General features: G+C 49.9%; 2 protein-coding genes across 2 annotated transcripts in view; one reads left to right on the forward strand and one right to left on the reverse strand.

The window, feature by feature from the left end:
- SPG11 (SPG11 vesicle trafficking associated, spatacsin) overlaps window positions 1-12,871 on the forward strand; it is a 28,176-nt gene extending 15,305 nt beyond the window's left edge. The window contains exons 22-40 of the mRNA XM_042039726.1: window positions 77-282; window positions 833-941; window positions 1,251-1,410; window positions 2,171-2,407; window positions 2,608-2,808; window positions 3,137-3,244; window positions 3,811-3,973; window positions 4,087-4,301; window positions 4,712-5,450; window positions 6,243-6,385; window positions 7,056-7,254; window positions 7,843-7,980; window positions 8,526-8,659; window positions 9,035-9,142; window positions 9,680-9,848; window positions 10,529-10,617; window positions 11,079-11,234; window positions 11,743-11,894; window positions 12,490-12,871. Coding sequence (XP_041895660.1) covers window positions 77-282; window positions 833-941; window positions 1,251-1,410; window positions 2,171-2,407; window positions 2,608-2,808; window positions 3,137-3,244; window positions 3,811-3,973; window positions 4,087-4,301; window positions 4,712-5,450; window positions 6,243-6,385; window positions 7,056-7,254; window positions 7,843-7,980; window positions 8,526-8,659; window positions 9,035-9,142; window positions 9,680-9,848; window positions 10,529-10,617; window positions 11,079-11,234; window positions 11,743-11,894; window positions 12,490-12,670 — 3,607 coding nt within the window. The 3' untranslated portion in view covers window positions 12,671-12,871. The remainder of the gene's footprint in view (window positions 1-76; window positions 283-832; window positions 942-1,250; window positions 1,411-2,170; window positions 2,408-2,607; window positions 2,809-3,136; window positions 3,245-3,810; window positions 3,974-4,086; window positions 4,302-4,711; window positions 5,451-6,242; window positions 6,386-7,055; window positions 7,255-7,842; window positions 7,981-8,525; window positions 8,660-9,034; window positions 9,143-9,679; window positions 9,849-10,528; window positions 10,618-11,078; window positions 11,235-11,742; window positions 11,895-12,489) is intronic.
- A 443-nt stretch (window positions 12,872-13,314) lies between these two features.
- The window catches only part of EIF3J (eukaryotic translation initiation factor 3 subunit J), an 8,604-nt gene continuing 536 nt past the window's right edge, over window positions 13,315-21,382 (reverse strand). Inside the window, exons 2-8 of the mRNA XM_042039728.1 lie at window positions 21,194-21,294; window positions 17,563-17,620; window positions 17,210-17,301; window positions 16,694-16,808; window positions 15,682-15,840; window positions 14,635-14,708; window positions 13,315-14,320 (exon numbers count right to left, since the gene is read on the reverse strand). Of these exons, the coding sequence (XP_041895662.1) occupies window positions 14,192-14,320; window positions 14,635-14,708; window positions 15,682-15,840; window positions 16,694-16,808; window positions 17,210-17,301; window positions 17,563-17,620; window positions 21,194-21,294 (728 nt within the window). The 3' untranslated portion in view covers window positions 13,315-14,191. The remainder of the gene's footprint in view (window positions 14,321-14,634; window positions 14,709-15,681; window positions 15,841-16,693; window positions 16,809-17,209; window positions 17,302-17,562; window positions 17,621-21,193; window positions 21,295-21,382) is intronic.

The raw sequence follows: 21,382 nt of genomic DNA on the forward strand, positions 1-21,382 counted from the left end.
CCTTGTAGGTGCTTGTTTGCCTGGGGAATACTCGTGTTGGAAATGGGTTAAAAACTGTGTGTGTTCCCTGTTGCAGGATCCAGCAGGCAGGACAGGAGGCCCAGGTTTTAGCTCTGTCCTCCTTCAGTGTCCCCTCAGTGGCAGCAGCCTGTGTGTGTTTCCTGGAGCTGCTGGGCCTCGACAGCCTCCGGCTCCGCGTGGATGTGAGAGTCGCAAAGATGATTTTCAGTCACAGGACGAGGAATGAGGCCTCTCATCACAACCAGATCAGAGACACTTTGGGTAACGTTGTCTTTGTCTGCTTTGGAATAGTTGCTGTGGATTTCTTGGGAAGAGAAGCAGAGGGATGCAAAGATGCTGCCTGGTGGCTCAGCAATGCAATAAAAGCACCTAAGAACTTCGTTATTCTTTTATTCCTGTTTTTTTTTTACTAATTTTGAAGGTGCATTTTGATCCTGTCATGTCAAATAAGGCAGGAAGACTGATATAACCTGTATCAGGATCTAACAGGCACTGTCCAGCAGCTGCCCAAGACTGATATTAGTGAGGTTCAGCCTAATGTTGTAATAATACTACAGAGAGTTAAACAAAGTCCATTGCCAAATCTCCTCTCTCCTTCCTATTTGAAAACTGTCTTCCAGCTGCAGGGAGATCAGGTGTTCAAAGCTGTAGGGAAATTAAATTTATCCTAGAAATAACTTCAGAAAGTTGAATTTCTAACTCTAGGACCACAGGTGTCTGCTTTCCCAACTAGGAAGCTACTGGTACTTTTGGAAGTGCTGTCCTGACTCAGATCCCAAGTAGCATCTCAGGAATGTGTTCTTTTAAACAGTTGAGAAGTTAACAAAGTTGGCTGACGGTGAGAAGGCAGCAGCAGCAGCAATTCTTACCTCCTTGGAAGAAGCCTTCTGGGATGCAATTGAGCACCAAGGAATAAAGAGGTGAGAACAGCCTGGTTTGAGGGATTGTCTGGGAAATGCAGACTGGGCACTGACTTTTGTTATTTGTGTATCAGATAATACTAAAGAGGTCAGGATAGGACAGTGTGCCTGCCTAGGTAGGTGGGAGCATCCAGAGGGTGCAGTGTGGAAGCTCCCAAGGGGATGTGACCTCATTGTGGTGAAGCCCCTGCCAGTGCCGTGTTGCTGTTTACAGACAGTGGGTCTGGGGTCACAGGGTCACTTCATACCTGAACATCTGGTGTAAATATTGCAGTTCATTACAGCTGAAGCTCTCTAAATTCCGTGCAGGACGTCCAGTGACTCCAGAAGGCAGTGGTCCTTGGTCATGCAGTTCTGCAAACTCCATAACCTCGAGCTGAGCACATCCTTCCTGAGGGAATGTGCCAAATCCAACGAGTGGCTGCAGTTCCTCATCCAGACCCAGCTCTACAGCCACCAGCCAGCCCAGGTGAGCTGTCTGTGCATTAAATAGAGTCTTGTAGCAAGAGAATATCCCAGCGTGGAGACAACAGGAGCCTCACCAGTTCCTGGGTTTTGGTTGCCTTGAGATGTCAATACCCTTGGACTGTGGTAGCCCTTCCCTTGCAGCCACACTTGTAAAGTTAATTTAAACTCATGTAGTTACTGCTTTTTTTATTGGAGAGTTGCCAGATTGTTCAGTGTAAGTTTTGATAAAGCCACCCATCTTTCCTTTCAAAACTCCAATTGATTTTTTGCTAAAGATACTTAAACTTTAGAGAATCCAAATCTTCCACCTTCGGTTTTGGATGTGATTTAGAAATTAATAAAATACTGCCAATACATAAAAGCTGTTGGGAAAAGTCATGTGAGGAAGCTAACTGGATAATTCCAGGTAAGATGATGCTTAGCAGGCCTAGGATTTTAACTTGGGTCTCCTTGTTGTTTTGAAGAATCTGTAATCCCACAAAAGCACCTGAGTAGACCCCTCTCATGCTCTGTTGCTGCACTACAAGAGAGAACAGAACTGAGGCTTTCTAGGAGGCATTTGAGCATCATGGAAAAGGATGAGCTTCAATCTTTCATTAGAATAATTCACACCTACAGAACCCTTTTTCCTCTCTAGGTCTCCAAAGTTTTTCTAAAAACTGAATTTGAAGAGCGTTTTATTTGTCTTTGTGTGTTCAGTGCTTCCATCCTCCTGCCCTCTCCTCTCTGGACCTCACAAGGTGTTGGTGCTGTTTCCCCAGGTCATTCCCCTCCTGCAGGATTTCCCTCCTGTGGTACAGGATCACCTCGTGCTGGCGCTGGGGAAGTTCCTGTGTCCTGAGCGCGGTGCTGCCGGCAGGGCCTGGGGCGGCCGTGCGGGGAGTCTGTTCCAGATCCTGCTGCAGTGCCAGGAGAATCCCAGCCCCTCCTGCTTCCTCCTGGCTGAAGGACTCAGGGAACACGCCCCCATCCTCAGTGTGCTGGCAGCCTGCTGCCCTGTGAGTCTGGGAGTTGTTTTCTTTTAGGGAAATAAGTAACGACAGCTGATGGTTGTGCCTAGTTCTGTTAAATGGTTGATCTGGAGTTGTGTTAAAAGCTGGTTTGGTCAGTTCCTGTGGTAGTTGTGCACAGTGTGACCTGTTTCACCAAGAGCTATACAACGGGGTGATGTATAAACCCATCCTTTTGGCGTTTCCAGGATGCAAACCTCATTTCCTGCCTCTGTGTTTGGATCATTACCTCTGTGGATGATGCCACCAGGGCTGAGGCAGCCACCCACACCCAGAGCTGGGCAGAGAGCCCCCAGTGGGACCTGCAGGACCTCGCCATTATCTGGAAAGTCTTCTTGAGGAAGCAAAAAAGTAAAACACTTCTAAATGGCTTCCAGCTGTTTTTAAAGGTGAGGGAATGTGGTTTCAGTGGTATATTTGAGCGTGTCTCAAACGTTCTGGGCCTGTAAATCCTCCTCTCTCTTGCTTTGTGCCAAGGATAACCTGGCTGTCCACTGAAATTCCCTGTCAAATTGGAAGTTCTTCCAGTTGTCCCAGATTGGTAGATTCTACATCAACCTTGCATGCAATTTTAATAAATTAGAACTTCATTGTTCTACTGCTGAGGAAGACAAATTCAACTTTTATTGAATGAAATAATATATGATTTTTTAAAGTATGATTTATTTATTGAGGTACTTTTGGGAATTTATTATAACCTGGTTTTGCATCTTAAAGGGTTCCCCTTTGCTGCACATCCTGGAGATGTATGAACTGTGTATGAACTGTAAAAAGTACAACGAGGCTAGAACGAAACTGGATGAATTTCAGGAAAGCCTTGCAAAAGTAAGGAAATTCATTTTCTCTGGATGTCGTTGTGGGGATTTAGCAGTTGGGCTAAGAGGACCAGAGTGTCTTCACACACTGCTCCTTGTCTCTGAATGCAGATGTTTTAACAGTTCTTTCCTTTCCACCCCAGTTTTCTGGTTCCCTGGGTATGCTGCTAACTAGCATTCCCTGCCTTTAGTGGTTTTCCTTCCTAGACTTCAGGCTCAGGCAGCTAAGTTTCCTTTCCCTTCATGAGGAGATGTGCTTGGGAAGGATCCAGCAGTGTCAGGGACTGTTTGTCTAACAATTAATTCTATCTGGCCATTACTGAACCTACTCACATCTCTTACCTCCTCTTTGGTTATCAGCAGTAGCTGGTGGTCACCCTGCTGTAAAATGTTCCACTTTCAGGTCCGACACACACCAGTGATGGCTCAGTGCTCCCTTGGGAGTGGCAGGTCATTGATCCCTGGAGAGGGACAGATCTGGTGCACCTTCCACTCCTGGTGCCATTCCCACCCAAATGCACAACATCTCTGCAAGAAAAGAGAAGCCCTAACCCTTAACCCCCTTCATTGCCACAGCTGAGAGCTGCAGGAGGAGCAGCAGCCACCGAGCTGCCGGTGCCGTGGTTGGAATCGCAGGCGTTGTTCCTTCTGGAGCTGATGCTGCAGCAGTGCCGGACAGAATACGAGCTGGGAAAGCTCCTGCAGCTCTTTGCTGCAGCAGAGAACCTCCTGCTGGATGGTAAGGACAGGATGAATCCCAGGCCCTCTGGCAGGGCTGAATCCTGAGGGAAGTTCAGACTTCCCTGGGGTTCAGACCCCGCTTTCATGAGCTGTTTGTCTTCTTTAACCCAGGCCCTTACGTGAAGAAACTCTGTGCCCTCAGTGAGGCCCTGAAGGACTCCTCCATACCAATCAATCGCTCCATCCTGACCTCCTACAGCCTGGAGGCCTTCCAGGGGGAGTGCAGGTCCATTCTGGAGCAGCTGCAGGAGAAGGGAATGTTCAGCCTGGCTCGGGAGGTGGCAGCACTGGCTGAGCTGCCTGTGGACAGTGTTGTCACACACGAGGTACAGTGCAGTTAGTGACAGTCACCTCTTCTTCTGTTGCTGCCAGGATTGAGGATGCACATTCAGCCTTCCTGAAACATTAATTTGTCTTCAAATGATTTTTTATTTTAAATGCATGTGCACCAGGCACACTGGCTGTGTGGAGCTGCAGAGGATGGGACAACTCTCCTTATTCTCTTACTGTTTTTACTTGTATGCAGCTTTATTTGGGGAGAAGACCAGATGGATTTGTCCCTCAGGGGGTGGAACAAGATGATCTTTAATGTCCCTTCCAACCCAAACCAATTCTGTGACTTGTTGCATCTTGGGGGACTTACCTAAACCCGGTGTTTCAGTGCTGGCCACCCTGTGTGAGTTGGAGTTTTCTTTCTTGGAAAGATAATTGTGATAAACCTCTGTGAATTTTGCAGGTTCTGAGAGATCTACATCATTTAAGAGACACTGGACAGTGGCATCAAACCCAGACAAGAGCTGAGTTCTGGAAAAAGTGCAACGACACCTTCACTAAACATTCCATCTGCAGCCGAGCTGCAGCAGGGTTCTTCCTCGATCAGGCCAACCATGTTTGGGAATCCTCAGGGCAGGAGAAGACAACCAGCATTATGGAGAGACAGCTGCTGCTCACCCTGGCTGGGCACTGGCTGGCCAAGGACACCGAGGTGGCCGTGCAGGAGCTGGAGGAGGTGGAGAAGCAGATCTGGCTGTGCCGCATCGCTCAGCGAGTGCTGGCAGCCGAGGCCTGGGGGCAGTGCCCGTGTCCCGGCCCCGCCGGGCTGGGCAGGGACCTGTCCTTTGCCAGCCTGGCCCAGCAGTTCTCCTTTGCCAAGCTGCCAGCCCTGAACACGGCCAGGCACTGCAGGCTGGAGGCTCTGGCTCCCGGGGAGCCCCGGCAGGCGCTGGGGGACGCAGAGCAGGCGGCGCTGGGGACGCTGGTGGGGGCCCTGCTGGACGAGGGCAGCGTGCACGAGGCCACCCGGGTGTGCCACTACTTCCACCTGTGCCACAGGGACGTGTCCCTGGTACTGCACTGCAGAGCCCTGGCCTCCGGGGAGGCTGGGCTGGAGCAGCTGCAGCCCGAGGTGCGGGCCCTGCTGGCAGCCGGAGCGGGGACGCCTGAGGGCAGCGCGGCCGCGAGCAGAGCCCCTGGCAGTGAGTAACTCATGGATTCACCTGACACCTGCACTGGCTTTCCTCCCTCATTGCATTTCCCCAAAACCTCTGCAGAAATGAACCTCTTTCTGACACTCTCCTTGGTTCATAAATGCTCTTGTGAAAGGAGTTTGAAGCCTTGCAAGGCACATTGCCCCTGTGTGCTCCAGGCAGGGTGTGCTGTGTACCATTTCCATAGATCCTGAACCTTTCGTTTTTTATAGCTCTCAATTCTGGCCCAGTAAAGCAGCACTGGGCCTCTTCCTGCTTTTAGAAAACACACTCTACTAATTTTTTTTTCTGTAGCAGAAGGAAAGAAATGCTTTCATTTATTTTTCTGACATCTTTGTGCATTATAAAGGGTTTAGTGTTTCTTGTTTAATAGCAAGGCTAAGGCTGAGAATGTTCATCAGTAGCGTTCTCTGCATGTCTGTGAAGTCTGAGTGACTAAGTTTCAGCTGGAACATCCCTTTCTAATACTGATGTGTAAAGCTGAATAGACACAGAAGAGCATAAATGAATCCTAAGCCATCAGCAAAGCTGCTCAATCCTTACTCAACTTTATGCTTAGATATTTTGTATCTGAGATATTATTGAGGATATTTATGGTCTGTTACATTGTTTGTACCCTGAAAGAAATGTAAAATTTAAAAAAATCACAGGGTGTCAAGAGCTCAGTTTTTAAAGACTGAGAAAGTATTATGGAATTGCTGCAGATTTTGGGAGCCTTGCCCAGGTGTAAGGGTGTTGTCTGCCTTTATGAGATAGGAATTGATGGTTTTTTGTTTCCAGCATCCAGCCTGGAGGACTGGACCCCTCTGGGGGCTCCGTGTGAGGATGATCCGGTGGTGGCAGCGCTGAAGGCTCTGGCAGAGGAATGTGTCCATGGCAGGGGCTACTGCAGGCAGGTCCTGTGCCTCTACGAGCTCTCCAAGGTAACCCCAGGGACCAGGGCTTTGGGTCAGTTCTTGAATGTAGCATTAGTTTTTTTTTCCCTGAACAAAACAGGAAAAATGTTGGTATCATCTTTATCACAGAAGTCTTTAGATTTTCCTACAGAATTTTTTGTGCTTCAAGTATTTGTACTTTAGGTCTGAGCTACTAAGAGTTAGTCATAGGGCTGCTTTGTCCCTCTTACCCCATCCATATCCTTCTGAACTGAACCTGGATGTCCACACTTTTGAATTATGAGTCAATCGAATGTGGCTTTCAGGTACATTCTTTGATTAATTTGTAATTTTATAAAGTTGTGATATGTCACAGCAGAGTATTTTCAAAGCCTCACCAGCTCCCCTTCCAAACATGAAAACTAATTTACCTTTTCCCCTGAGAGTTTGTGGTGTGTGGAGAAGAGGAAAAGGAGCCTTGTAAGTCAAACTTGTGCAGTAAAACACAATTCTTTGTTCAGGAGGAACTGCTCCTATATTTCTGTAGGTATTTGGAATGTTGGGGTTTATCTTTGGCTCAGGAAATCATCTCTGAGCAGCTCTGGGATGTGAGGCTGCAAATCCAGAGCCCCTCCCTGCCTGGAGCCCGGGGCTACGGGAACGTGCTGTGGGTCAGTGATGCAGTGAGCGGGATTTTGAGTGCTCGTGTGTCCCGCAGGAACTGAGCTGCTCCTTCGGGGAGGTGTCGGCCCGGGACCCGCGGGAGGTGCTCGGGGCCATCCTGAGCCGCCGGGGTGCGGAGCGGGGCCGCAGGGCCCAGGCCTTCATCGCCTGCCAGGGGCTGCCGCCCGCGGCCGTGGCCCAGCTGCTGGCCCAGCAGATCACGCAGGAGCTGCTGGCCTCTGCTCAGGGAAAAGGTGGGGAACAGGCCTGGTTTGTGCTTGGTGGGTTTGGTCTCTGAGGGGGGGATTGGTGTGTCTGAAAGCAGCCCCTGCACTCGGGTGCCTGAGGGCTCATTACAGCCAGAAGTGTCTGAGCAGCTCTGCTCTGTGAGCATTGTGTGCCTCGTGTAAAATTCTATATAAATGCTCATTTGTAATTATTTCTGTGTCCAGCGTGGTGTTGCAGTAGTTAAGGTTGTATTTTTATGGATATAAATTTAATATTTTTAAAAAGAAAGGATTTTTAACTGTGCTCTTTGCTGCCCCACATCATCTGACTTGGGAAAACTCATGTAGATTTCCCTGTGTACAGCATAACAAAGGTTTTTCCCCTTTCTTTTTTCCTTTGTGAAATGAGGGACAGCAGTATGGTTGTCTAGTAGGATTTTGTTGGACTGAACTGGCAAAAAAAGTACTGTTTGTTAAATTTAAGCAATAACACCCGAAGTGTCTTTAGCATTGTAGTCCCAAGTCCTCAGTCAGTCTGAATGGCATCAGATTGCTTTGTTAATTAACGATAAAAAATAATTAGCAGTGGTGATATAATTCTTTCTCTGGCCACAGGACAGAAGCAGGTTTGGAACCCTGCAGTGGAGAGCCAGGCATTTCTGCAGCTTGCCAAGCTGTGCCAGGATCACACCTTGGTTGGGATGAAGCTACTGGATAAAATCTCCTCTGTCCCCTGTGGGGAGCTGTCATGCAGTGAGTAAATGGCAAATCCTGCCTGGTGTAACCTGTGTGTAACCAATGTGGCATTGTGTGGTTTAAACTCACAGCTCAAAGAAGAGAAGCAGTGCTGAGGGAGGGCTCTGCTGCTGATGTCAAATTTGATCTTCAGTTAGTAGGGCTGAGGATATGCACAGTAGATAAGGGTGTTGCTTAAGGGTTTATTTTCCAAACAAAATTCAGATTTTTTTGTGCTAAGCAAGAGGTGGGAAATGCAGTCAGGGAGTGACCTGAGCTGTTATGGTGGTTTGTTACAGAAGGGGTATTGTGACTTTGTTCATATTCATCACAGTTAGAAACTGAATTTTTCAAACCCAAATGCAAAACTTGTGCCCTTCCTTTTCCAAATGCAGCACCGTCAGGCAGTGGAGTGATGATGTGTTACACATTTGTCACCTTTTGGTGGAGGAGGTTGGAAGTTCTGTGCTTTGTGTGTGGTTTGTGTTTTTTCTTCTGGAGAGAGGCAATAATTCACTTCCTCAGCCCTTTAACTGAAATACCCAAGTTTTTCTGCTGTTCAGTTACAGAGCTGCTGATCCTGGCCCACAACTGCTTCAGCCTGACGTGCCACATGGAAGGGATCACACGAGTGCTCCAGGCAGCTCGGCTGCTCACCGAGGAGCACCTGGCTCCCAAGGAAGAGTATGGGCTGGTGGTGAGTGTCTGGGGGGCAGGAGGGCTGTCCAGGGCTGGCTGTGTCTGTCCAGGTGGTGATTCAGCTGCTGGTGAAATGTGGTGGTCTGTGTCACTGCGCTGTTGGGCATCTTCAATTCGTGCCTTGAAGGAACTCCTGGAGTCTGGGACATGCCCAGTGGAATGGTGTCAGTGCTAAAAGCTTCACTGCCTATTTTTATGTGATAAAACGATGCCCTTTCACCTCACTGCAAAAAAGATGCAGTTTTGGTTGGTTTAGGAATACCCCCCGTGGCTCCAAGGGAACATGTGCAGCCCGGTGTGACTCGTGTGCCTGACCCTGGGAGGAGATTGTTCCAGTTCCCTGGAGCTCCTCACGTGCCCTGGGTGTCCACAGGTGCGCCTGCTCACGGGCATTGGCAGGTACAATGAGATGACCTACATCTTTGAGCTGCTGCACCAGAAGCACTACTTCGAGGTGCTCATGAGGAAGAAACTGGACCCGGTACGTGAGGGACAAACGTGCAGGCAACTGTGTGGCTACATCAGAAACTGGTGTTTATACAGGGTGGAATTACCTGGGCATTTTACTTCCTGAGTGCAGGAACTGAGAGTCAAGTTTCATAGAAGTAAATTAATTCTGGGGTTTATTCTCATTTTAGTTGAACCATTTTTTTCTAATTAGTTCAGGGCTACAACAGGATCAGTATTGAAACTTGGCATTTTTAGAATTTTCACATCCTGCTTTGCTTTTATTTGCAGTTAAAGTTCCATGAGGGTTTTAAAAACCATACATATTCATAGCTTTGTTTAAAATAAGTGATAAAGAAATGTCACATTTTGACATTTGTATGTAAAGAAATGCACAGGTGCTGGATTTTCATACCCAGCTGAGCACAGGTGTGAGGCTGCTGTTGGGTTTTAGGGTGTAATAATGATCACTTTTTGGAACATTATGGTTAGGGTTAGGTTTAGGGTTAGCGTGGCTTGTGGGTGTGGGGTGTGGCCAAAGGCAGGCCCCCAGTGTGCCCTTTGTGCCCAGAGCGGGACGCTGAAGGCGGCGCTGCTGGACTACACCAAGCGCTGCCGGCCCGGGGACAGCGAGAAGCACAACATGATCGCGCTGTGCTTCAGCATGTGCCGGGAGATCGGCCAGAACCACGAGGCTGCTGCCTCCACCCAGCTCAAACTCATCGAGTGCCGGCCCTGGGGTGAGTGGGGGCACAGGGGAAGGATAGGGATGGGGGAGGTCCTTTGCCTGTGTCCTGAAACACCCCTGGAGCTGCCACTGCCTGGGGGTAGGCTGCTGCCTGCCCTCAACAGTTCCCCGGGTGTTTCCAAAGGGGTGAGATTTACAGCTCTTTCTGTGATGTGACATTCCTGTGGTACCTCCCATGGAGCGGGTACAGGCACAGCCAGGTTTTCCTCAGCCCATAGGATGTGCCACGGTGGGTTTGCAGGGGTTTCTGTGAAATGCTGGGGTTTGTGTCTGTGTGTGGCACCCATGGGGGTGAGCTCTGCACACAGGGAGCTGTGGGGGCACAGGGAGCTCTGCAGCGTGGGCAGCCAGTGTTGTAAGAGCAGCTGCACCAGGAGCTGTGCCAAGGGATTTCTGAGTGGATCTGGCAATGGTCAGGGCTGGGGTCTCACAAATACGTGGTTGGGGTTTCTTCCCAGTCTTCAATCACTCGACTAGGCTCTAGCAATAGCTTTGGTCCATTAACTGAACAGGCAGTGTGTTTCTTCCTGCTTTTTTAGTACATAAATTTTGGTTTAGTCTGTTGGTGCTTTCTAAGACAACAGCAGGGACAGACTTGGCACTGGGAAGTTTTGTAACTTACTTTTTCACCTTTATAAATAATTGGTTATTCCTTCTTTTCTCCTGTTTCAGAGGAGTCTCTTCAGGATGTTGCAAATTTAAAGAAGCTGCTGCTGAAAGCTCTGACTCTCTTCATCGATGCAGCAGAAAGTTACTCCAAGGTAGAGTGAGATGGAGTGGAATGACTTGTGTGCAGCATTGGGAGCACAGGAGGGATGGGCTGGGTTGGGAGAACACAGGGAAGGCTGAGCAGGGTCCTGGCCCAGTGCAGAAGGAATCTGTGTTGCTGCAGCCCAATAGCACCAGTAGCATGGCTGTAGCTGAGTGTGCTGTGCTGGCCTCTGCTCAGGCTTTAACCCCTGGAGTTACAGGTGGGTTCCCCACTTTCAGAGCAGGGACCATGAGCTTAATTAGCAAGGATAGAACAAATTAAGTATTTAAACCCAAGCGTAATTGTGATGGAAGTATTTGTGGGAATGAAGCTTTGTTTAACACTCATGGAATACGATGAATGTGCAGCTGCAGTGCTCTCAATCACTGCACAGCTCCGAGCTCCTCAGGGCTGCTCTCGGGGATGTTTCCAAATTCCCCTGGAAGCTCTCAGGCTGCTCTCTGTTCCCAGGACTCGTGTGTGCGGCAGGCGCTGCGCTGCCGCCGCCTGATGCGGCTCATCACGCTCCAGCTGCACTTCCTGGGCTCAGGGCAGAGCACGAGGATCATCAACCTGGGCAGGCAAGACCTGCCAGGTGCCATCCTGGCCTTGCCCAGGTTCTACCAGGTGAGCTGGGATCCCTCGGGGTCCTTCTGTCGGGAAACAACGTGGTCACAGCAGTGCCCGAGCACTCAGCTCCTTCCCCTGGCCTCCAGGTCCTGTGACTCTTATCCTGACTTTATCCCATGGTATACAAGGGATGGAGGGACAGGATCAGGGGGAATGGCCTCCCATTGCCAGAGGGCAGGGATAGATGGGTTATTGGGAAGGAGCTGTTTTCTGTGAGGGTGGGAAGGCCCTGGCACAGGGTGCCCAGAGAAGCTGTGGCTGCCCCTGGATCCCTGGAAGTGTCCAAGGCCAGGCTGGACACTGGGGCTTGGAGTACCCTGGGACAGTGGAAGGTGTCCCTGTTTAGGGGCTGAGGAAGGTTATTCACAGTGCTTTGTTGACCTGTATTTCACAGCTGCTCTCAAGAACAGCAGCAAGGGATGGGTCTTGAGAAGAATCCAGTACTGAGTTCTCTGTATGGAACATGCTGTGCAATCCCCCTTCCCTGTTCCTGCTCTCCCTGCAGGCAGCCATCGTGGCAGAGGCCTACGAGTTCCTGCCGGACTGGGCTGAAGTTCTGTTCCAGCAGGTGATCACCAGGGGGGACTTTGTGTACCTGGAGGAGTTCAAGCAGCAGCGGCCACTGTGGCCCGGCCTGTTCGAGGAGGTGGCCAAGAAGTGAGTGAGGGGTTTTGGGGGCAAACTGCAGCTTTATCTACACCGGGCCCTTGAGGGGCAGGAGCAAAGTGTTAAACTGTTCAAACCTTACGGGGTAAGGTCTCATACACAGGGACTTGAGATAGAATTCCCAAATCCCAGAAGGGTTTGGGTGGGAAGGGACCTTAAAGCCCATCTTGTTCCTTCCCTTGCCATGGGCAGGGATGCCTTCCACTGTCCCAGGCTGCCCCAAGCCCCAGTGTCCAACCTGGTCTTGGACACTGCCAGGGATCCAGGGGCAGCCACAGCTTCTCTGGGTACCCTGTGCCAGGGCCTCACCACTCCTCATGGCAGAATTTGTTGGTAGGTCTTGGTTCCTGAGTACAGCGTGGAAGTAGCTCTGATCCAGGCTTGTTCTTGAGCTGGACAGGAAGGGAGCTCAGGGCTGGGCAGAGCAAATCTTTAAAATGAATCAGAGCAAATAAACAACCACGAGATTCAAATGTAGGTGTTGAGCACAACCTCTTGTTGAAAATGTGGTTTCTGCAGGCCCAGAGCAAGAGTCTCAGGGGCCTGGGAAGCTTCTGTGTCTCAGTTCCATGTGCAATTGTTCCAGGGTCAAACAACACCCCCCTGCTGATGCTGCCCTGAGGAACCTGAAGCGGTTCCTCACTCACTGTGAGGATATCTACACCCACTACAAGCTGGCCTATGACCACAAGTTCTATGATGTGGTGAACTCCCTGCTGAAGGACCCTCAGACTGGCTGCTGCCTCAACGACCTCTTATCCAACTGAATTCCAGCTGAATTCCAGCCCAGAGCAGACTGCAGGGTCAGTGCTGATTAACACAGATTTTAATCAATGACCTGCTCACAGGGCTCTGCTGCTCTGTAAGTTACTCCAGAAAACCAGACAGGGTTGTAAGTATTTAAAATGCTGAGACTGTGTTAACCTAAAATTGTGTTTTGTACAATAAATCTTATTGTTTATAAACAATTTGAGTCACCAGCAAATATGGAGTGGCCCAGGTGGGGGGTGAAGCAGAGATCCAGCAGCCCTTTAAATTAGGGGCATTGGGGAGGAAGCACCCCAGGGACTGTAGCCGAAGAGGCTGAAACAGGTGTACAGAATATCCAGGCCAAGGGGGTGGAACAAGCAGAATCAGTGAAGGTTCCAGGTACACAGTAGGATAATGTGTTCTTTAAGTCCAGTCTGATTTTTAAAGTCTTGTACAGCTCTAAACAGCACATTCCTAATTCTGCTGTCTTGGAGTAAAAGAAATAATCAAGTGCAAATGTATTTTTACAGTTATTAAGTACAAATTCTTTTCCAGGCCCAAGCCATGGGCACACCCCCAGCACAGCTCAGCTCTGCAACTCTTCCTCTTCAGGTATTTTTCCTGTCAGGTCCCAAAAAGAACTGCTCCAAGGCCAGCCTGGTGAAGTCCTCAATAGTGATTTTTATTAAATTAGTTGCTTTATAAAACATTGCAGATGTCATAATTGTTAACATAACAATTTGCCCAACTGTAGGAACTGCTGCAGTTTGCTAAGCAAGTTTGGTTTTTAATGAAAGAAAATGGCCGAGTTGTGAGAGACCCACCACAACCCAGGAGAGCCCCAAGGAAGTCTTGTGGTTTGGTTTGGTTTGTTTTTTTTTACACTTAACCCCTTAATTAACTGTTAAAGAACACCCAACCCCAACAGCTGCATTAGTAGAAATTTAAATGAATGGAACTAAACTTCATCCTTGAGACACAAGTGGGTTTTGCCTTGCTCTGCCCCACCAGGTGCTGTTCAGGTGTCAGGCTGTGGAGCAGTGGCTGTCCCAGGGGACACACTCCCAGGTACAGTATTCCACACTGAAGTTAGCAGTTCCCTTCCCAAAATACTGAAATCCTCAAGCTCTAACTCAAGACAAAGCAACTGGAACTCTACGTGCACACCCTGCCCTTGCTGCAAACTGCTCGTGCTCAGCCCTGGCCCTGGAGCAGGGACAGTTAAGGCCATGTCATGGAGCTGTGCTGGTTATAATCCTTCACCTTGTTCCAACTCCTTCCCAATTTAGTGGCTGTTGCTATAAAGTTAAATAGCAACAGTGCCCATTATCAGAATTTTGGGTTTTTAACTGCAAGTCACAGACCTGTTCCTTTCTACTCCTGCCCGGAGCGTCCGCCCGGACCTGGCACCTCCAGCCCCCAGCACACAGATACTGCAATTCTGATTGTAGCATTTGGCAGAATTTAAAGGAAGAAAAGTTGTGCTACATGTTTAAGGGATTATGGGCAACAGAAAGACAACAGAAGGGAGATAAATGTCACATGAAGTCTTCAAAGTCTTGTACGTACTCGCCGTCGTAGCCGCCGTAATCGGCCAGGTCGTCTTTCATCGTTGCCTTCAGCCCCCCGCCAGGCACAACACCTTTTTTCTTCTTTTTGGCTTTATTCTGTGACAAGAGGATGAGGATGGTTATTTGCGCAGGCCCAGTGCTCTGTCATTACCCCAGCCAGGGTCAGCCCAGTGGCCAATGCAGCCACACCCCACTGCATTGAACATGGCCTTGCCGATGGTTTCCACCCCACACATTTTCTCTTCCTAGGAAAGCTGTGACAGTTTCAGGTGTCCCCAGCTGCCTGCACCATAGCCCTGCCCACCTTTTGCCTTTCATTCTATTTCCCCTGGACTCTCAACAAGTAACTAATAAATGCAGGGGAATCCCAAGCAGGGCCTCTGATCCCTCAGGAACAGCCCCAGTCTTACCTTCTCTTGTTTTTGTTTTTCACTGCATAATACTGTCAGAGTGTTTGTGATCTTTTTCAAATCATCCACCTCCACTGCATGAGGGGAAAAAAAAAAAAAGGAAAAAAAGAGTTTCCTTATCAATGTTGTTCTTAAAAGGCAGCTAAATAACATCAACCATCTCCACAACTAGAAATAAGCATTAGTGTAACTATGGGCAATTACTTGATTTAAATCAGCAAAACACAGAGTGGGTGGTTCTGGTCCTTAAAATCCCAACAAGGATTCCAGCTGGTCCCTTGGAAGCCTGAGTGTTGTAAAAGGTAAAACTTGCAAATAAAGTTACTGAACACAAGAGTCTTACTGAGGCATTTGAACAGTAAAATATGGAGATGGTAAAATGTATCAAAAGGAGCACTGGATTAACAATAAATTATTATGTTTATCAATAAATGGTGCAAGAGGCTGGGAGTCCCTCCCATTAGGAGCTCTGGATTCCCTCCTGAGATGGAAGTTCCCAGCTGCCAGCGGGGATGATGGATTTACCCAGCTCCACCCGGGATCGAGTTACCCCTCTCTGAAGGACAACTGGGTACAGGACAGGGAACGATCCCAGTCAGTTCTCCAGCCACCAGGGCAGTGGGAAAAGGAGTTTAAATTACTTCATCTCTGTATAGTTACATGCTGAATTCCAGAACAGTTAATCTGCAGTTACAGAATTACATGAAGTCAATTTTGTAATAGTTTCCCTCCAAATGAAGTACTCAAATTAAAAGGATCTACTCTTACTATTATTATTTTAGAAATGGCTTCAAGAAAAACATGCAGGATTTAGATCAGTATAAAAATTCACACTTTTAAAACAACATTCTTTAACCAACGTGCAGAAAGAGCAACTCTTGCACGAGGAGAGGATCCTTATTGGAGCTTGTGGGAATGGAATCAGGTCAGTGCTTCATTTAGTACAAACTACACAGAGCAATCCCCTCTGAACACTGACTATCAGCATGTTTTCCACTTCAGCTCCACCACAGCTCTGCCAGCAGTGTTGGACCTGTCTGGACTTACAGGAAATACAGACGTCCCGAAGTAACGCTTCCAAAAACCCGGCGTAATGTAACGACTTCTCGTACTGTGTGATTTTCTCCTTGAGGAGTTTCCCAAATTCCGTGAAGTCATCTTTTGAAGAGGGATTCATGGCATCTATTCCACAAGTGTTATTTACACCTGGCAGGGATAGGCAGGGGTGTTACAGAGAACACAAGCTGTGAGCCCTAAAAGGGGACCTGGCTCCCACCTCCCTGAGCTCTGCTCTTCCCACAGCCAGGGCCCATCCCTGGCCTTACAGAAAGGAAGGAAGTTTGCTGCAAAACTCAGTAATTTCATAGAATCCCTGAATGGTCTGGGTTGGAAGGGACCTTAAAGCTCACCCAGTGCCATCCCCTGCCATGAGCAGGGACACCTTCCACTATCCCAGGCTGCTCCAAGCCCCATCCAACCTGGCCTTGGACACTTCAGGAATCCAGGGGCAGCCACAGCTGCTCTTGGCACCCTGTGCCAGGGCCTCCCCACCCTCATGAGGAACAATTCCTTCCCAATATCCCATCTATCCCTGCCCTTTGTCAGTGGAAAGCCATTCCCACTTGTTCCATCATTCCATGCCCTTGTCCAAAGTCTCTTTCCAACAATTATTGAAGCTGAGTCAAACTCAGTAATTCGATGCAGCTATTCCTGTTCTCTGGACAACCTGCACCAGGAAAACCCTTTTCCCTCAAATAAACAATTCCTGTGTCCTGAGTGCAGAACTCAGCTGGTTCTTTGCAGCTGTACCCAGTGTACCCCCCTAAGCACTGTGCTCTGTGACAACTCACTGAGCATAACCTCCCCTGAGCAATGAGCTGAATCATTCACCATCATCAAGGAAACGCTTCAATGTTTGAGGAATGCTGCTGTGCATCAGCATCTTTGCTACTTCTTTGTTCTCAGTGCCCCAAGCTCTGTGTGCTGAGAGCCAAACCCTGCTCAGGCTTTGCAGGGTCCCACAGGTCCCAGGGGTTTATTTCCTGTTGCTTTAACTCACCAAAGGTTTCCTTTGCCAGCTCCAGGTCCGACTCCTCTTGTAACTTCTTTAGCCGTAGTTTGTCTGCCAACTGTTCTTCTGGTGTGAGCTCCTTCTGTTCCTCGGGTGCCTCTAACTGGAGGGAAAACACACGTGGAGAAGGTGGCACGTTAAAGACATGGTGCCTTCTCCAGAGCCACTGAATCACCTCGAGTCAGGGCACACGGAAAACTTGGACCCTATTCCCTGGAGTCCAAATAAATTGTTCATTTAACAAGGAATGGGAAGAAACACCAAACTCCCACTCCTGCCTGTTCCATCACGTGCTGCACACAAAGGAACTGGGATAACACTGTTCCAATAACTGGTTAAATTATACAGGAATTAAAGTGCCCAGCTCCAGATGGGATCACGAACAAGACCTAAGTTTGGTTTATCAGACGAATAAAGACCTGTTCAGGTCCTGCCCAACCTCCAAAAAACCAAATCAAACCCACCCTCTGAATTTTATGTGACCCAGCAGAAATCAGGAGTTACCCTTTTTTTAAGCTCCTCTTGCTTTTTCTTCTGTAGCTTTTCTTTTTCTTTGATTTTTTCTGCTATTTTCTTTTTTTCTGAAACTTTCGGTTCTGTAAAAGGTGAAACAACAAACACAGCTCTCAGAGGTCTGATGATTTTTTTTTTCCCCACCCACAACCATAGAAACACTGGAAGCCACTGAGCTCAGCTACTGGGACTGAACACAGAGTTAAAGACATTTCTTGTAAACCCAGGTTGCAAACCCAGGCCCGGCCCCAGCCCTGCTCAGGTTTGATCCTCACACACCCCCAGACACAACCAGTGTCTGTTCCGATGCTGATACAGAGCCAGGGATTACCTTAAAGTCTCACCTTGTTTTACCTCTGTCTCCTTCACCTCCTCCTCTTCCTCCTCATCATCCCAGTTATCCTGCAAAACAGTTAAGATTGTTTTACAGATGCCTGTAACCTCTTCCAAAGCCCACAAACTCATTGATCTGGTGCCAGAGTGAGGAAGCCATGGCAGGAGCTGTACCTCAAGGGTTTTTGGGGCTGTCCACACTGGCTGGGGCCAGTTCTTACCATGAAAAAGGTAGATTTTGGTCAAACAATCAGCTTGTGTCAATAGTTACAACAGTCAGGTCATGAACAGTCAAACAAACCCCACATAAACAGGACTTTATTCTCATTTCTGGTATTATGAGACACTGAACATCACTGGGGGGTGGGCCCAGTGCTGGAAACCCCAACCCTGCAGAAACCATGTTAAACCAGCACAGGCTGTTCTGTTCCACACCACCGCAGGGACCTGCTCCTTCCCAGGGACCCTCTCCTGTGCTGGGAAAAGCATTCCTGTGGCTGCAGGGATTTTCTGGGAGGCTACACCAGAGGCAGTGGTGCAAAACCCCACGTTCCACTGGGATGTGCTGATCCAAGCAAGGAGACACCCGAGTCCATCCACCAGCTCACCCTGGTTAATTGGCACTTGCAGGGGACTCGGCTTCCCTTCCACATTCCACAGAGCTGACTTGAATTTGGAGCAGCATTATTTTAGCTCACATCTAATTAAGTTTGTTACACCCACTGCTTAAATAGCTCCACTCAGCACCGAGGAGCTGCCTCAGCCCCGGCCCAGCCACGCTGGGAATCAAGATGCAAACTGCAGAGGAAGGGCAGCCTGGCCGTGAGGGATTCATCCATGGCACTGGGGTATCTGGGAGACTTCACAGAGGGCACGTGGGCAAGGACTCCACATCATGAGACATGCTCTGATCCCATCCTGCCAGCCAGGCCTGGTTTATAAACCCAGGGAATTCCAAGTCCTGCCAGCCCTGCCTGGTTTATAAGCTCAGGGAATTCCAAGTCCTGCCAGCCCTGCCTGGTTTATAAACTCCAGGGAGCTCTCTTGGAGGAAGAGCCAACTGCCTCAGCGCTGTGTCTTTGCAGTGATACAGTAATTCCAAGAGAACATCTTTATTCCACAATATTTCAACACTGTTTCTGCGTCCTTAACTACAATAGGGCTCCTAAAACATCTTCCCTGCAGTCGAGGCTGGGAAGTGACAGGGACTGGGCACTGGCTCCCAGCTACAGCAGAGCACTGGGATGGGAGCAGCCACTGCCCTGCTCTGGCTCTGCCAGCACTGAGTCAATAGATGAAAATTCCTTGGCAGAAGGCCCGACTTCTGGGAAACGTGTGCTGGGGAACACTGAGAGGAGTTTTGTTACCAAAGGTGCTAATTTTAAACCCGGGAAGTTGATGTTTCCCAAATTAACAGTTACTGCAAGTTCATTACTAAAAAACCTTCCAAAATACAGATCTGCAGATACAAAGCACATTCCAAAATGTGAAATACCTAAAGAAAACCATGGTCAGAAAACACTTCGTGCTGCTTCTTTAGACCACATCATTTCCCTCACTTGGGGATTTCCCCACGGTGGGCCCTCGCACTGAGGGATCCAGAGCCTGAGCAGGGGCCTTTGGGAATTCAGCAGGAAGAGCAAATCAAAGGAAAATAAATCGAAATAAAACACCTTTCTTTGGTGGATCTTCTTTAGATGCAGCTCCAGCACTAAATCCATAATCCCTTGGAAATAGTTAAGCAGCTGCATCCTTATTACGTGTAAGATGTAAAATGTCCTCCCACTGCCAGAGGGCACGGATAGATGGGATAGTGGGAAGAACTGTTCCCTGGGAAGGTGGGGAGGCCCTGGCACAGGGTGCCCAGAGAAGCTGTGGCTGCCTCTGGATCCCTGGAAGTGTCCAAGGCCAGGCTGGATGGGACTTGGAGCACCCTGGGACAGTGGAAGGTGTCCCTGCCCGTGGCAGGGGTGGCACTGAATGGGCTTTAAGGTCTCTTCCAACTCACACCATTCCAGGATTCAGTGATTCCATGTGGGGAATATTTGTGCCTTAATTAAACAGAGAACCCTCAGGTGTCTCCAAGAGTCACTCTAGTCCAGCTGTTCTGGACACATTCTATCCAGCAGAAAAGCTTCTTACCTTCTAAGGAAGGAGGAAAAGCAAATGTCACAGATAGCCTGAGCTACAAGTGTCTGTACACACCTGTCAATCACACAGGTGTCAATCACAAACACCTGTATCAATCACAGAGGTGCCAATCGCACACACCTGTGTCACTCCCACCCTGTGCAGTTCCACACTCACTCCCAGTGCCTGGAGCTGCTGTTCACACACCTGTCCTTGTCCTGCTGCTCTAATGTGACACCTGGGACACTCTGGGCTGTGGCTATTACTGAATTTAAGAAGGAAAATTGCCAGCTTGTAACTCACAGAAATTTGGTAACTTTGGGGTTTTTTTAAGAGGTGATGAACTACTTTTTCCATACTGTTTATGAGAAGAACTCCACCTGAGCCCCAAGAATAACTGCTGGTGTTTCTCAGAGATTCTGGTAACAGTGTCCTCAAAACCAACTCTGAGTCCTCCCCCAGTGTTACAATGCCCCAGGGCTGGATTTGACACAAAAAAGGTCTTTTTTAGTTGATTATTCTGCTTAGAGAATGCCAGGATCGTTTGGGTCGGAAGGGACCTTATACACCACCCAGTTCCATCCTCTGCCAGGGGCAGGGACACCTTCCACTAGACCAGGTTGCCCCAAGCCCCATCCAGCCCGGCCTTGAAACCCATCTGGCTTGTTCCTTGTGCATCCCTAGCATCCCTCTGCATTATCCATATGAACATGGAGCAAATGGAGATTTCTGTGGCACCACCACCTCGCCAAGGGCAGCTGGAGCCGAGCAGGAGCAAACACCCTTTAAGGGAGCTCTGCCTTCAGAAGCACCAGAAATTATCATCCACACGTTTTAATCCCACTCCCGTGCAGACACCACGCTGAAACACGGCAAAATCCCGCCTCGTGGTGTCTGAAGAAGCAGGAAGATCAGGTGGAAAAGACGTGCTGGTAGAGCACAGAAGTTTCTGGTCAGCAGCAGAAGCACCATCACAGCACGGCCATCACCCGTCCTGACGCCTCACCCAGCGCACCCCACTCACCGCTACGGGCCCGAAAGACTGTAGACAGCGAGGGGAAAGCGCCCTAAAGCCTGGGAAGCAGCAGGTGGATCCCCCAGAGAGCAGGAGGTGCCACTTCAAGAGCGTCTGTCTGACCCTTCCTCCGCGGCAAGTCCCAAGGCAGCCACACCGGCTCCGGGCAAGGACCGGCTCGGGTTCTCTTGGCATTTGGACTTGTCACCGTGACCGACCCGGAGTCGCTGCCGCGCGGGCGGAGACACCGGGACTTGCCCGGGCCAGGAGCCCCCAGCGGGTCCGGCCCCGCCGCCTCCCGAGGCCCGGCCCGGAGCCGCGTAAATCCGCCCGGCCCGGTGGGGCCCCCTCGCCCCCGCCCCAGCGCCTGCCCTGTCTGGGCCCGCGGCCCCGCACTCGGGCGCCATATGGCAGCGGCCCGCCCGCCCCCGCCGCCCCCACACCGGGCCCCGGAGCCGCCGCACCGCGAGGCCCCGGCGGGGCCCGGCCGGCCGCACCTTCACGTCGTCCTCCTCATCCTCGCCGGCCCAGCGGTCCCCGGCCACCCCTGGCACCAGCCGCTTCGCCACCGGCTCCACCACCTCGAAGCTGTCGGCGTCTGTGGGGAGAGGAGCGCGGGTGAGGGGCGGGGAGCGGCGCGAGGGGGCCCCCGCTCGCCCCGGGCCCCGCGGCCCCGCCGCACCCAC

Source organism: Corvus kubaryi, unplaced genomic scaffold (assembly GCF_017639235.1).
Source record: "Corvus kubaryi isolate FWS band 111438036 unplaced genomic scaffold, C.kubaryi_AGA036_p1.0 37394, whole genome shotgun sequence".
Classification (NCBI taxonomy): Eukaryota; Metazoa; Chordata; class Aves; order Passeriformes; family Corvidae; genus Corvus; species Corvus kubaryi.